General features: G+C 38.8%; 1 protein-coding gene across 10 annotated transcripts in view; it reads right to left on the minus strand.

Annotated features, from left to right (window-relative positions):
• POGZ (pogo transposable element derived with ZNF domain) overlaps window positions 1-16,928 on the minus strand; it is a 59,056-nt gene that overhangs the window by 40,340 nt on the left and 1,788 nt on the right. For 9 of the 10 annotated variants that reach the window (XM_084613145.1, XM_084613153.1, XM_084613149.1 and 6 more), the window contains exons 2-3: window positions 4,484-4,608; window positions 2,033-2,191 (exon numbers count right to left, since the gene is read on the minus strand). In XM_084613145.1, the coding sequence (XP_084469271.1) occupies window positions 2,033-2,191; window positions 4,484-4,607 (283 nt within the window). In that variant the 5' untranslated portion in view covers window position 4,608. Of the gene's footprint in view, window positions 1-2,032; window positions 2,192-4,483; window positions 4,609-16,928 lie in introns of those variants that run through there. The other variant, XM_084613151.1, reaches the window with a different exon arrangement.

Consider the following 16,928-nt stretch of genomic DNA (forward strand, 5'->3'; position numbering starts at 1 on the left):
CAAAGCAGGACCAATCCCTAACTAAATCTGCCCCTTTGCTCGTGGGGGGTTATGGTAGCCGGAGTTTGCCATACTGATTCTGCCAGTTCCAGCAGGGCACTATTAATTGGTAGTGCTATCTTTGTTGAGGACGCTGGGTGTAGTATTTTTTAAGAGCTGATGTTGATTTTCAGTCACCTCTTCCAGAGTGATGTTCTGACTTTGTGCAACCCGTTTGAATAAGCCCTGGAATTGTTTTGAGTCATCTGCGACGGTAGGCGGAGTTGGCATTACCGCCTCATCCAAAGATGAAGATGAGTTATGGGCAGGTGAGCAGCCTTGAGTATTGGAATCCTCCAAGTCCTCAGAATCCTCATGCGCCTCCAAGGGGTCAGTGGCTGTCACTGTAGAAAGGCAAATCTGTTGCCTCTGTGGAGTGTGAGGCCTTTGGGTCTGAAATCTTTAGACCTCCATGAGTCCCAATGTGCCCAGTGCACTGGGAATGGCACGGGTGGGCACATTCATGGATTAGCCGGCCATAAGGTATGTCCCTGTGTAACTGGTCACTGGCACTTGTGTGAGATTGTGGAGGCTTGGTGCCTGATGGACAGGAGTGCTCTGAATAGAAGACTGCCTCTTCTAGGTCATCTTCCTCATCACTTGAAAATTGCTGGGCATTAGGTGAGTACGTCTGTACCAATGCAATCAGCACCGGAGAACCGTTGGTGTCAAGTATAGCTCACCCAGACTTGGGTGCTATCTCAGTGTCAGTTGATTGAGCAAGGAAGTGTGGTGCAATGAGCATCGGTGCCGTGCTCTTATGTGTAGAGGCCTGTGAGGTCGGCCCTGTCAGTACCGCAGGCTTTTGCGTAGCCTTGATTGGTGCCGACTTAGTGCATTCAGGCTTCAGCTCCGCAGCATGCGGCACCGATAGAGGTGGCATGGTAATCAGAGGTGCTATCGGCACTGTGTCCTTCCTCGGTGTATTCGATGCCGTGGAGGAGGAGGCTGATTTGTGCCAACTACTTGACTCCTTATCTCTGCCGGCAGAGGTCCCAATACGGACGGTGGCGGAGGTGCCTGGAGCATCAAATGTGGTCACCCCACTGGCCATCGGCACCGAGGGTAGTGATCATGCTACAGAACATTTCCTCTTCAGTGGATCTCCATGGGTTGGAGATGCCTCCCTCTTCCTCAATTTTCTGGAGAAAAGGGAACTCGCTCTGTCCAGCGAGGAGGCACCCGAAGAATCCACGATAGGGTTTTTCCAAGGTAGATGGTGGTGTTAGGGATTTCTCCATAAGGATCCTTTTAAGTCTGAGCTCCCTATGCCTCCTCACTCTGGCTGTAAAGTTGCTCCAATGGTTGCATTTTTGAGGGATGTGCATCTCCCTCAGGCAACAGACATACTGTGAGTGTCTATCGGAGACAGGCATAGCGTCCTTACGTGAAGTGCAGTGTTTAAAACCCAAAAAGCCAGGCATTTTCGTTGTCCAATTTTGTCATGGTACAAAGAGACAGAAACGAAGAGGAAGGCTTTCCAAGATTTTTTTTTTTTTTTAAATGGGGAAAGTCTAAGTAATTAAACAGAAACCTAAGACTAACTAACTACTGGAAATTAAACTTAACAATAAGATTAGAAACAGTTTTCTAGGTAAATTTCTGACACGGCCATTGGAGCTCTATCTGCAGCCAAGGATGGTTGAGAAGAAACTGAGGGGGTTGGCGTCGCATGAGCACTAGATGAAGTGCCAACGCTACAGTGAGACAGCTACTGCCCACACGTGTCCCGACCAGGCACTGCCACCAAAAATCTCCGATCAGCGGCACCACGATGCACCAACATCTGAAGTGGAGCACCCACAGGGACAGCACTCAAAGAACCTAGAGTTTTTAAAAGAGTTCTCCCATCCAAGTACTAACTTGACCCATTCCTACTTAGCTTGTGAAATCTCACCGGATCACAAGCACAAGAGCACATAGCTACCATTGTGGCCTAACATCTCCCCCTGAACACCCACACCCATAAAATATTGAAAGCATTTCTGCTTACCATTGTTGTTTGCAAACAGCGTCACTAGTGTCTTCTTAGCACTGTCACTGTTTTGAGCCCCACTGCTACTGACCGATGTAGCTGTAGAGAGATTACCTCCTATGGATGCATGGGCAACAATCGGCAGAGGGGCAGAAACAGGCTGCAGACTCACTGAAACTGCCAGGAAGGAATTTCACAGTCACATTTAAAAAAATAACACAGAGACACTACAATGTTTGCAGAGATGCCATAACAGCAAGCTGTTTGAGCATACTGCTGTTGTATTACACTAAGCAAAACCTGTAGTTTCAGGTATCCTGTTTTCTTAGCTCAGTATTTCCTACCAAGCAACACAAGCAAAAAAAGGCATTTGGCCAGTTCAAGGCCATTGTTACTGATTTGCTAAAACAGATTATTCCCCATCCCCTACTGAATCATTTTCTCCTTGCTGATGCCACTCTGTCTGCCACAGAAATCTCCCTCTTGCTCTGCTCCGGCCAGAAGAGCATGAAGAAGCAGATGGCACCAAAAAGCAGCAGAACTATACCCTCCCTTAGGAGGCACTGTCTTATCCTACTCACCTACCAATATACCCAGCATCTACTAGCTTGTGGTTTCTTGTTAAAGCCCTGGTGTTGAATCCTTCCCCAAATATCCCATGTTAACAACAAGATGCAAAAAGCAGCTAGTCCAAAGAAATTAAAGAAGAATTAGCTGCCAGGAACACTTCCAGAGCATCGCGTAACAGGATTAGAATTTAGGCTCACAGTAGTTAAAGATGCAATAGGCCAACTACCCCTGAACTAAAGCACAAGACAGTCCCTAGAAGTACCAGATTTAATAATTTTATTAAGATTATGTTAAAATAAAAAGAAAACGCTACAGAGTTTAAGCATAGAAGTTTCTGGTTATCAGGGAATAAGGTACAGATTATCAAGGGGTGCGAAGTTTGGTTTAGGATTGGATGGCATACTATTAAACTGATGCTATTCTTGATCTTAGCCAAAAGGCCAAACAAAAGACTAATTTATTAAATATGCCAGTCTGTTCCACCCACAAGCACAGCTAGGAAAGGACTTAAAAAAAACAACAACCCACACCAGACTCAAGAATTTGGGATGAACCAGAAGGATACTGAGTAAATATTTTTTGATTTTATTCATGTTACATCTACTCTTGAATTTTAAATCAATTATCATCTCGTGATAATTACCCAATTTCAATATTTATCACTTTATATCCAGCCCCCTTCAACATGTTCATAACAGTTCAAGTCAATATTTATGATGCATCACTCTTATACAAATACCTAGATTGGGTAATTATAACTGGAACTATTAAATCAAAACTGAAAAATGAGAAGAGGTGTATCTATCTATTAAGTCCCTTTAAATTAGTCTTAACATTTCTCTCTTAAAGAAAAACAACAATATAATAAAAAGATATTCTAATCATCAAATTTAATTAAATACAGTAAGGACTCGAGATCCTTCAAGCATGCATGTTTTGAAATCAACAGAACTACTTAGGTGTTTAAAGTTAAGCATACATGTACTTGCAAGGCCAAAAAATCAGTTAAAATAGGGAAATAAAGTGATTTTAAAAAGTAATTAACAGTCAAACAGGTTGCCATCTTGACAGTCTGACAATATAGGTTAGGATAGGGGTTCTCAAACTGGGGGTCGGGACCCCTCAGGGGGTCACATGAGGGGTCGCGAGTTGTCAGCCTCCACCCCAAACCCCACTTTGCCTCCAGCATTTATAACGGTGTTAAATATATAAAAATTGTGTTTTTAATTTATAAGGAGGGGTCACACTCAGAGGCTTTCTATGTGAAAGGGGTCACAAGTACAAAAGTTTGAGAACCACTGGGTTAGGATATAGGAAATGCAGTCTGCTGTTGAAATTAGCGGGAGTCAGACTTTCAAAGCTGTTGGAATGAGCATACTACTTAGCAGTAACATTTGCAAAAGTACTTTGTAAAATGTAAAGCACTATATATAGACACACACATAGTGTTATTTAATCTATTATTCTTACATAAATTATAAACTGAGTACTTTTTAAAACAATCACTTTGATTGATTTAACAATAGACAAACAACTGTTAACCAAAGTTTCCTCCTCCCAAAAAACAAATCATACCTTCAAATAACTTTGAAAATCTCTAATTCCACATTAATTCCATTGTTAAACTGCATTTCCTGCCTCTTAATAAGAGGAGGTCCAGTCTGCTGAAGTATCACCAGAACATCAGCTCCCGCAGAGCCATATAACTGTGAACAGAGCTTTCATATATCAGGAATTTCTAACTGTTCAGAAAATGTGTGTTTTAATATATTTATTATTTGATAGCTAAATATTTACTGAACACCACATACAGGGAAACTACAGTGATTAGTTAAGTATAAATACTGTGCTATACAACATCCATATCTTGCATAACTCTATATTAAAATAGAGTATTACCCGTAGCAGTTTTATCAACTGAATTATAATCTTCAACAACAGAATCTTCAATCACATCACTGATTTTCTGCCATGGCTCCAGCTCCTCCTCCTCACATTCCATAAAAAGGTCTGTGTCTGCCATCCTGTAAAGGGAAGAGAGGAAAAACCCTTTATTGGGTGTTGAAAAAACTAGATTTCGTCAGACAGCAAAAGTCTCATTACACAAAGAATCCTAATTCCAGATCCACTAGTAATGTCCATTATTTCTTCACTGGGGTGGGGGAAAATGTGAAACTTGGAACCGCAAATTACATTTTTCTTTCTTGTGTTTTAGAATTTAATCCACATGCTACTTGAAATGGATCTGTTTGTTCCCACTTTACAACGAAAACTGTTTTTACCTTAAAACATCAGGCTTTCAAATCTTTACGTTTCTGTTTCAGTACTGCCAAACATAGGTGTCAAATTCCTCAGTTCCCAGGGGGTGCCTGCCCCTATTCTGCCCCAGGCCCCGCCCCCCAAGCCTCCACTCCCGCCCCGCCTCTTCCTGCCCCTGCTCCTCCCCCCAGTGCCTATGCTGCCACCCTGAAGGTTCAAAAATCTTAACCCAGAATCCCCAAATTCATCAAATTTATTTTTTAAAAATCAGGAGATTTAAAAAATAATAATGATTTTTGGTCTATATTCTGGTTTTTGAGCACTCCCTGACCACCCTCAGTATGTGTGTGACAATTGCAGGCTGAAAACTTCAATTTTAAATGCATACAAGATGTGAACACACAAAAATGCAGGCCTCTGCTCCCCATCCCCGCCCTGAACCCTCCTCAGCTCCCCACTAGCAGACTTTCACAGCCACTAATTCCCCAGCAGGCTCCTATAGCCATCTCTGTCCACACTATGCTTCCTTGTGGCAAAGAGTTCCACATGTCGATTATAAGCTAGTTTTAAAAAGAGTGGATTTCCTGTTATCAGTCTTATAATTATTTCCTTTCCAATTCACTGATTTTATATTAGAAGAATTGTAAATTGGAATGTCTAACTCACCTTCTCTACACCACTCATTTTCTATACCTCTATCATGTCCCCCCTTACCTATATTTTGTCTAAAGTAAACAATTCCAACCATTTTAATGTCTCCTCATGTGGAACTCTCTCCTTTCTGATAATCATTTTTGTCACTTCTCTGAGCTCCAATTTCTTCTTCATCTTTTTGAGATACGGGGACCAGAACTGAACACAGCACTACAACTGAAGGTGTACCATGGATTTATACAGTGGTATTATATTTTTCAGTATTATCTACTCCATTCTTTATACATCCTAACATTTTGTTTGCTTTTTTGACCACCACTGCACACCAGAGAGAAGTTCTCAGTGAGCTGTCTACAACAATGGCCACGTCTTTTTCCGGTGTGGTTATACTTAATTTAGACCTCAGTGACATTTAGGAGTGCAATACTAACACTTATAGATTGTACATCTTTAAGTTGTTAAGTAAACATCCAGACTATCAAGCCAGAATTAAAACAAGATGTAAACTGCTTTACAGTTTTTGATATTAGCCTCTAGAATCACAAAGAATGTCTCTTCTCAGATGGTAAGACAAGTGTCAATATCAGGCCTCCAAAAAGCTGGTTCTCATTAGGGTGGATTTGATTTAAATCAAATTGTTTAAAATCACTCATCAGGAAGACTCGATTTAATCTGGGATTTCTACATAAAAGTGCATTCTTGTTGGTTGTTATAACCTTAATACATATTCTTCACAACTCAGAGATAGATGTAGGTTTCATTTTTAGAAGGTACACAACATACATTTTTAAAAGGATTTATTTTGAAAATGTTTCAGATTAGTTTTACAGCTATATCAGAAAATGAATGATTGGTTGGTTGGTTATTTTATTTACCAAAAGGTAATTGAAGCAGATATTTATGAAGTCACTGGGAGGTGAACTATCTCCAATTCAACAGGTTAATAATTAATGTTTGGAGGAATTTCTTGCCATGCTGTATTAGGAGGAGAACATCACCAGACAGACATTTGAATTGTTTTATTTAACTATTTCTCACCTCTATATATTATGTATTCATTTATTTAAAAACATTTTTGCTGTTAACAAGCATGTTATCTCTGGAGACACAAATCCACAATTTGAGAACTGCAAAACTAAGCATCTCTGATGGTATTTTCTAGGCGGACCACTTAGTCCCATTGGGTAGACAGAAAGATTAACCTAAATAATCTATACAGAAGCCCCTGGAATCCCATAAAATTGGGTCCCTAATCCATGAACAATTGGAACTCATTTATAATTTTTTTCTTAAACATTACATGAATATATTGTCTTATACTATAGAATTAGCATTTATAATCCCTATTCCATGATGAGATACCTTTGAGCTATAATGTACCTTAATTAAAACTATCTTTAGACAGCTTTTTTCCCTCAAAAAGCATTATAAAAAAATCCGATTTAAATAAAAAAAATCGATTTTTTTTAAATCATTGATTTTTATCCACCCTGGTTTTTATTATTACTGTTCAATTCTACATATAGGTCTCTAATAGGGCTTTACACCTTGATATCTCTTGGGCCAAGCAAAATGGAAGCATCTTTCTCATAGAACTAGCTCTGCGTTGTTTCATTTAGCAGGAATTAGCAGTCTCTGAACTCGACATATGATTCGCCAAAAAAAATTCAATTCAATTCAATGGCACATTTACGGCCATGTCTACACTAGCAAACTTACAGAGGCACAGCTGTGCTTATACAGCTGCGCCGCTGTAAGATCATTTGTGAAGCTGCTCTATGCCGATGGGAGAGAGCTCCCCTGTCGACATAATAAAACCACCTCAATGAGCGGGGGTAGCTATGTCAATGGGAGAAGCTCTCCCACTGACACAGCACTGTGCATATCACCACTTAAGCTGGTGAAATTTATGTCCCTTGGGGGCGGGGGAGGGTTTCACACAGGGATAGTGTAGACATGGCCTTAATGGGCTGAAAGCAGAACAAGTGGCAGTTCTGTAGCATAGCTAAATGAGGCTTCACACTTGCAGAAAGGATTTTTCTCCTCTTGATTGTATTTTGGTGGAAGAGGAGACTGTTGTGATTGCATTTTGTCATCTCTACCACCATTTGACAGCCACTAAATCTGATGAGAAACATTCTAAGACAGATTGGCCAAAGTAAACAGCTGACAATAGAAGACAAGCAAGAAAGTAATCCAGCTCATTTACAGACAATCTGTGTTATCAATAGCCACAGAAACAGAGCTGACCAGAATGCTTAAATACAGACCAAGGTTTTCATTAGCTTACTGTTGTAAGGCAATTTTAATTTTATGTAGTCTACCACAGATTAAGTAATCATAGTGGGACTGTAAATGTAAGTCAGATCATTGAGCTACAGTCATTTTACTCCTTATAAAATCAAAGTTCTAGCCAAACAAAAGTTGTATCTCTCTCAAACTTCAGGACATAACTCAAATCGAATGCAATTGTCTAAAGGAGAATGGTTTTTAATGCATCCAAATACTCAGTCATGATTGCTTAGGAGTATCTGTCTGCTGGGTGGTGTTGATGGATCACAGACCTGGGTGGGGTCAATGGGTGTACTAAACACCTTCCATTCAGGCTAAATGTGGAAACCATTAAATGATTCTTTGTTTACTGATAATTGAAACAATGGAAACCACCACCTGTGAACTGAAGAGCAAGGCAAGCCAGGAAAGTGACTGGACCATGCTGCCTAAGGGGTCTTCCTGAAGGCTGATAGCAAATACAGGGACTGAGCATTCTGGTAGGTACTGAGGGGAAATGTGAGAGTCAGAGAGATACGCAGAAGCACCAGAACAGACAGACTCTGAAGTGGCGAAGAATACATCCAGAACCGGCACAGCCCTGAGAGAAGCCTTGGAAGACAGCTTTTGGGTTAAGTGGTGCTGACTGGAAAGGGGCTTGGAACTGTGAACAAAAGAAACCATTTCCCGTTGTTTGGTTCCTCCTGCATTCAGGGAAGCAGAATGTTGTACATTCTTTGTAAATAAACAGGATTGCACCAAAGACACCAGACTATCATCAATTTCTCCGAAAAGAAACAACCCCTCAGAATCCTGAAATTTGGCTACCACTTCAGTCAAAAAAGTAGTAACAATACTGACTTGAATGGGACTTCCCCCCCCTCCCCAACCCAAAGATTGGATAGTAAGCACATGAACCAACTCCACAAAGGTCACGTGAGTAAAGTTATACCACAATTGTTTGCAGGACTGAAGCCTAAATAAGACTATACACAAGGAAACAATGAGTTACGGGATACAATAAATATTCTGTAATTACATTAAAAAACAGAGGAACTCAAGAGGGTTAGGTTGTTAGGACAACACAGCGGTATGTGGTTAAGCATGAAAATCAACTTGGGGAAAGTACTGAACGATTTTATCTTTTAATATTAGTTCACAGACCTGATTAGAAGCTTAACTAGGTCACATACAGTTTTATTCAGAGTAATAGCAGTAGCCCCTGCTTTTCCCCACTTTCATATCTGTACGACAGCAGGGTATTGAAGTAAAAAACAAGCTGTTGCACATGACCAGAGATATGGGCTTCCTCTAAATATCTTTTTTTTAAATCATTCTTAAAACATATGTTTACATGTATTTAAAAATATAACCTGAAGTGACAAAACTTTGCAAAATTAATAGATTGATATAAAATAGGCATTAAATCTGAAACAAATATCTATTAGTAGGAAAACAGATTGTCATTACATATTGTGAGAAGTTTACATGGCATATATCTGAGATCCTTTTATTTAAAAAAGAAGTGCAAAATGTGGCACTTGGTGTAAAATGTAGTGTTCATATTCCATTGGGGATAGGGAAGCTTAAAGAACTGGATACATGGTTTCAAAATGGTAATTTTTCATTAGCAAGCACTCAGCAGCCAAGTTTTGTGCAGCTCCATGCGTGACACTTTATTTTAATTATTTAAGTAGATAAATTTGCACGTCAGTACACATCCATTTTGAAAACCCTGTGGATTTAGTGCTTGTGAAAAGTGCTGGATTGATACAAGGTTTCCCAAGGAGAGAAGCAGGTGTGGGGAGCCATGTGGCTCCTCGGCAGGAGGGGAGGTGTGGTGGTTGCTATAACCGGCCATGTCTGAGCAAGGATCATTCACATAACTAAGGGTTTTCAGGACTGGGCCTTTACTCATCACATCTATCTATAATATTTTGAGTTTCTTTGTTCTTCACTTCTTTCTCTGTTAATCAAAGACTGTTTATAGGATACCAGAAACTCTAGACAAGTATGTTAAATTACATGACAAAGACAGGTCACAACTCCACTGGGAGGTAAGTAAAAGAAAGAGAACAGAATGAGGATTTGAAATTGTACACATTCATCAACAAAATGGCTACTACTGCATTTCTTGCATATCTAGCAAATAACAAGCAAGTGCATTTATGTAGTTGTTGCTATAAGAATCCATACTAAGAAAAATGATCAATTTACCTTACTAGTTTACTCTTTTTTCTCCTGACAGAATAATTAACAAAAAGTTTATGAAATTTAACATACTATTTCAGCCAAGTTATTCCAATTTAGAACCAATCTCCTTTACATCTGTTTAAGCACGTGTCCATTCAGTAACTCCATTATTCCATATGTCCACTGAACTCATACAAATATTTGCTTAAAAGAAGCTTGTTCAGTGAATAAAAAACCTGGTAACCAACAGGAAAATACAACAAATGAACAGCTGATTGGTTAAAAATAACAAGGTAATCTTAATTGTCAAATAAAATATTAGAAAAAAAATCCATAACTCATCATCATGCACTTGGCTAACTGTACATTAGAGTTGCTACGTTAGGCTTCTATATTCCTTTAAAATGAATTAAACAAGTGTTTTTCATAAAAACTTAAGTGACGATCTCTCACAATATGGAACCAGCTCCAGTATCACTTTCAAGGGAAAACTATTTTTCTTAAGTAAATTATTCTGTTGAATTATATCACCTCTGCTATTTCTATTATTTAAGTATCACCACCATAGTATCTGAGCATTTCAGAAACATTACTAATGTATTTATCTTAATAACCCCAGAAGGTAGGGAAACATTGTCCTCATTTTAAAGATGCTAAGACTCAAAGTGACATGCCCAATATTCCACAGGAAGTCTTTGGCACAATCAGAAATAGAATCCAGGTCTCCAAAGTCCTACTGCAGTGCATTAACTGCAAGACGAAACTCCCCCTCATTCAAAATAAGAATCATTTCTGGATGACAAAAGAGAAGGAAACACACCCTGACAAATAAAACAAAAGAAGGCTCTGCAGCATCAATCTACCTTTAAGCTCTGCATAGCAGTGAGAAATAAGACTCCATATGTCCTAAATACCATTTTTTCTCTCATTTGACACAAATTTATAATAATTACATTTGAACTGATTTTAAAAAATCCAAAAACGTGAGATAGATCTATGCATGTTTTTAGTAGGTCACTGTCTCAATTAACCAATGCCTGCATATTTGTGATTTTAAATATTCATCCTCTTAGAAACATCTAGAAAAGAATTCCATGCAATACTTATTGGATAAAGCTCCTCTGAGATAATAAAGGAATGCTGACACTTAAAACAGTAACCATTTGTATGGAGTCGTATTACTCCGTACTAAATGAGCAACAGTGCCTAGACATTATATTGATGGGCACTTTATAAATATTTAAGACAGACAGTCAGATCTCAGAGTAACACCCGTGGTAGTCTGTATCCGCAAAAAGAACAGGAGTACTTGTGGCACCTTAGAGACTAACAAATTTAGTTGAGCATAAGCTTTCGTGGGCTACATACAGCCCACTTCATAGAATCACAGAATATCAGGGTTGGAAGGGACCTCAGGGGGTCATCTAGTCCAAGCCCCTGCTCAAAGCAGGACCAAACCCCAACTAAATCATCCCAGCCAGATTCATCATTCATCAGATGCATGCAGTGGAAAATACAGGAGGACGATTTTATATACAGAAAACATGAAACAATGGGTGTTACCATGCACACTATAACAAGAGTGATCAGGTAAGGTGAGCTATTACCAGCAGGAGAGAAAAAAAACTTTTTGTAGTGATAATCAAGATGGGCCATTTCCAGCAGCTAACAAGAACGCCTGAGGAACTGTAGGGGGGGAAAATAAACATGGGGAAATTGTTTTACTTTGTGTAATGACACATCCACTCCCAGTCTTTATTCAAGCCTAATTTAATGGTGTCCGGTTTGCAAATTAATTCCAAATTCAGCAGCCTCTCACTGGAGTCTGTTTTTGAAGTCTTTTTGTTCTAATATTGCGACCTTTAAGTCTGAAATCGAGTGACCAGAGAGATTGAAGTGTTCTCCGACGGGTTCTTGAATGTTATAATTCTTGACGTCTGATTTGTGTCCAATTATTCTTTTACGTAGAGACTGTCCGGTTTGGCCAATGTACATGGCAGAGGGGCATTGCTGGCACACGATGGCATATATCACATTGGTAGATGTGCAGGTGAACGAGCCTCTGATAGCGTGGCTGATGTGATTAGGTCCTATGACGATGTCCACTGAATAGATATGTGGACACAGTTGGCAATGGGCTTTGTTGCAAGGACAGGTTCCTGGATTAGTGGTTCTGTTGTGTGGTTGCTGGTGAGTATTTGCTTCAGTTTGGGGGGCTGTCTGTAAGCATGCATGGTATGTCTATCCACTAAGGCAAAAGCTATGAAGTTTAAAATTACATTAAGGAAATCTTTCCACGCATGATTAAGAATACATAATTCAACACCTCATAATTATTCAAAAGACGCTAAAGTAAAACATTAAAGAGACTGTAGCTACAAGCTTCCTTTGACACTAACTTGCATTAAGTGTATGGTATTTCATCTGTTCATATCAACTCAACTAAGAAAATGTCTTCTCTCGTCTACAATGTAGCAGCTTTGTTTTTCATAGCTTTGATCTTGAATATTTTTGTAAGTAAGAAGCCCTTGCTCAATAAAATGATTAATCCCAGTGATAAATACTCTACATTTAGCTCTTCAGCTCATAACAGGAAGATTGCTTGCTTGCAAATATGGATGCCAAAAAAAACCCAACAATCACTAAATGTGCTAAATATACTACAAGAAATAAACCATTTTAGATGCATTACCTCCCCGCTGTCAGTTGAAACGTGAAAAAGACCTTTATGGTGTTGAAAGCCAGTGTACATTAATTATACATAATTAATTGGCACTATTACAAAATATGGCCCCTTTGGCTTATGTGGAGCAACATGGCTCATATTCATCTTTACCACAAGGAAAAAAAAATCATTAAGCCAATGATCATTATGTTCTTGTATTAAAAAGATTAGCATTTGATTATACATTCTGCTAAACCAGCTACCTTCACTGGTGGAGACCCAGCAATAAAAATTTGAATTTGCATCCAAGTAGACAGATTACCCTAAATTTGAGAAAGGTCTTTTTCCTTCTCGCCTAGCAGCAAAAAGCTGCTTGTCTCTTTTCTAATTTCAGCTGAAATTTGGCATCTGCTCTAGGCTCCAATTTGTATTTATTAAAATTAATAAACTGCCATCCTGTACAATTAGATAGATATAACATATAACAATTATGAACTGCGATTTTTCTCCAGAAAGCTTGACAAAACAACTAGAAAGAAGAAGAGTTTTTCTTTGTTAGTTTAGTGCTTTTTTTAAACCTTTAGAAAGCATCTCACCAAACAAAATTCAGTTAATTCAAATCCTACCACCAAAAAAAGGCCACAAAGGACCTGATTCTCAACTAATATAAGTTTTATCCTGGTGTAGCTCCATTAACTTCAATGTAGTTATTTATACAGATGTAAGTAAGTGAAGAGAATCAGGTCCCAAATGTGGTTCACTATCAGAAGCACCTGTGGGTACTGAATTCTACATGACAGCTGTAAAATAAGGCAGCTGTAGCTCACTGAAGTGATATCTAGGTCATGAGCTTATATATTTACTATTTCTTTCTCAAGTCTACATTACTTGACACAAAATGAGTTACACCTCCAGGCCTCTCCATACAAAAACTTTTTTAAGGACTGCAAATTCAAGATTCTCTCTACAGTATTCTTGAAAACTTGCATGATAGGACGTGCTATTGGTGTAAAAGCTTTAAATAAAGTTTTTAATTTAAAACAAAAAATCTATATAAATCAGCACTTGTTAGGCCACTGCTGGTCTGCTAAATAGTGACATCATCTCCAACACAAGCAGTCTTGGGGACAGAATACTGGATCACAAGTGAATTTCCATCATACCTTATGGGTTGTTAAAAAGCAACTTTGTTTTAAGATTAAATAACATTTTCTATTTCTATAGCATCATTTATTCCAGAAATTCAAAGCTTTTTACAAACATTAATTAATCCTCACATCATCCACATGAAGTAGAGAAGTATTTTTATAACCATTTTATAGATGGGGGAAACTGAGGCAAGGAGCTGTGAATTGACTTGCCCAAGATCAAATATAGCAACTTATATAAGAGCATTAAAAAGACTCAAGGAGCTTTAACTTCTGGTCCCTGCTGCAACCACTAGTTAATACTGTCTCACTCAACATAAAGCTCTCCTCATTATTAAAACCAGAATCAAAGCAAAATGGAAAAAGATTTCCAGTCTCTAACCTTTCAGCTCCCCCAAATTAATGAATTGCAAATGATGTCATTTTAAACAACATTCACCACCACCGATGCTCACAAATGTGGATTTTAATTTAAAAAATTTTATTCACAAATACAACAAACATGGTGAGAGAAGTACTTGACTTCATGTGAATTTACACATATAAAATGAAGGCAGTGATCTTTTAAAACAAGGGAACTTGCAGGGATGATAAATCTAAGTATTGGACCATATCATGTTGTTAATTAATTTTTTAGACAAAACTCTGCATTATTCCAACAGGGATCTTACACTCATGGCCCACTGTTTGCAATTTAAGACTGAATGCTCATCATGGAAATAACACTAAAACAGGAATGTAATTTAATCTGAACACAACATAGCAAACCTATGAACCCTGATTTAAAAGTCTGGATTTATTTCTCTGCAAAGAATATGCCAGAACAATTTTAGTTTGAACACAAAGAGCTCAAATCCTGCAAGTCTTAGGCAAAATATCCACTGAAGGCAATAGGCCCTGGTTCATCATTGCCCTGCAACCCCCCTTATGCCAACTAAGGTAAACTGGTGGAAAGGACCCATACTACAGGTGAAAGGCTCTCCAGGAGATCTTTGCAACTGCTCTCAGGCTCTCAACCAGGGGGCATTCTGGGATGGGGATAGGAGAGGAGGTGTGTCAGGGGCAAGAGGCATGCCCCGCACACACCTGTGCCCCGATGATTCTGTGCCTACAAAAATGTCCACAGAAGCTACTGAAGCAGATGCACGATTTGGGCTGTCCTAGCTGAGAACAGGATTGAATTAGTAGATGCACAAACTGCCTTTTCTCTGTCCCTTCACTAGTGTAGAATCTAATCCAATGAGTTTTGACTAAGAATTGCAGGATTAGACCCAAGATTATTACCTGTATCCCAGAAGATTAATTTTAACACTAAATTATATAAGCTTTGTGCACATTCCTTGCCAAACAAGTTCATCACCTTTTTTTTACACCAGTCTGGATTTTCTCCCAAAGATTTTATTCAAGAGCACTTATTATATATCCCAGCTAATATTTCAGTCCTCTTCTGCAACTCTGTTGTTTTTCTCAGTATGAAAAAATATCACCTGCATTAATATTTAATTGCCATTTATATTTTCTTTCCCATTTACTAAATAACAAGACCAGGATAGGCCTGAAAACAAAATGAAGTAAAAAAAAGAATGGAACCCCCTCACTTGAAAAACAAAACTAAAACCCTAACGATGCTTCATTTGGTTCTTTATCAAGGACAACATTAGACATAAACAGAATGTATAAATGCATCGAGTCAACCCCTCTCCCTCCTCTAAGCCCATCTCTTCTCTCCATCCCACCTCCCTTCTTGCCTCCACACACACCCCTCACCTAAACTGTCATCTTGGCTCTTGTCTTCTGTATGTTGTCCCCCTATTTGGATTGCAAGCATTCAGGGGCAAGGAATATGTTTTATCTTTATGAGAGCTATGATAATTGATGGCACTGGTATGTTTCTTAACATATAATAAATTAATCCCATGATTAGGGCAGGATATATTCCTCTGCTATTGAGACAAATCCTGCAATCCTTACGCTGGCAAAACGCCCATTGACTTTAAGGAGTATTTTGCCAAGACAGGATATTGGATATAAAACTGATACCAGACTGGATATTAGTTGAAAAGCAAAGAATCAATAATGGGTTTTATGACGTTTTGATTGTTTTTGATATGACTATTTTGATGCTTTTTACAGCACCTCAGGTGAAGTTCGTGGGGGGGAGAGAGTTGTATGATATGTCAGAGTCTAACAGTTACCTCCTCTATGGTAAGGCAAATTTACTTTTCATCAGTTGATGTGGTTCATTTTAGTTCACTGGCTACCAGGATTACTTTAAAGAGCATATTAAAATGTGTACAAATGTTTTCACTTTGGTTTGTTACATGTTTTATTAAAGGCTTTCAAGTGCAATTAGCTATTAATTAAGAATGTATTATTATTGTACATTAAATTATCATCTGCTCTTACATTTTGAACTGCAAAAGAAAAAAATATATTTAACTTGCTTTCTGATATACTTGTGCATCTAGTCTCACCTTATAATTTTGGGGTCATATAAGAGATCCAGGCTATGGGAGAGACTTGCTGGGAGACTGGGCCTGCCCATGAACTTTGCAAGTCTGTTCAGTCTAGGTTCTTATAAAATGCTCATCACCTTTGGCACTGATCTGGCAAATGGCTCTGTGCAGGACCCAAAAAGAACCCCACTGACTTCCACAGGGCTCTTTGTTAGTAGTTATGAGCATCACTAATATGCAAAAAGAAAAGGAGTACTTGTGGCACCTTCGAGTCTAACAAGTTTATTTGAGCATAAGCTTTCGTGAGCTACAGCTCCCTTCATCGGATGCATTCAGTGGAAAATACAGTGTATATAAATCTCCCCACTGTATTTTCCACTGAATGCATCCGACGAAGTGAGCTGTAGCTCACGAAAGCTTATGCTCAAGTAAGTCTCTAAGTTTGTCTCTAAGGTGCCACAAGTACTCCTTTTCTCTTTGTGAATACAGACTAACACGGCTGCTAGTCTGAAACCTGTCACTAATACTCAGACACTAATTATTCCCCTTCTCTTTCAACTGGGTTCATGTGTCCAGATCCCTGAATCCACAATGTATCCATATATACACATAAGCGCGGGGGGGCGGGCAACCATAACATTTGCAGAACCCCAACCAAGACTGGGGCTCCAAGCAGATATGGGCTGGAGGCCATCTGG

The sequence above is a fragment of the Lepidochelys olivacea genome (assembly GCF_965140295.1).
Source record: "Lepidochelys olivacea isolate rLepOli2 genome assembly, chromosome: 24".
NCBI lineage: Eukaryota > Metazoa > Chordata > Testudines > Cheloniidae > Lepidochelys > Lepidochelys olivacea.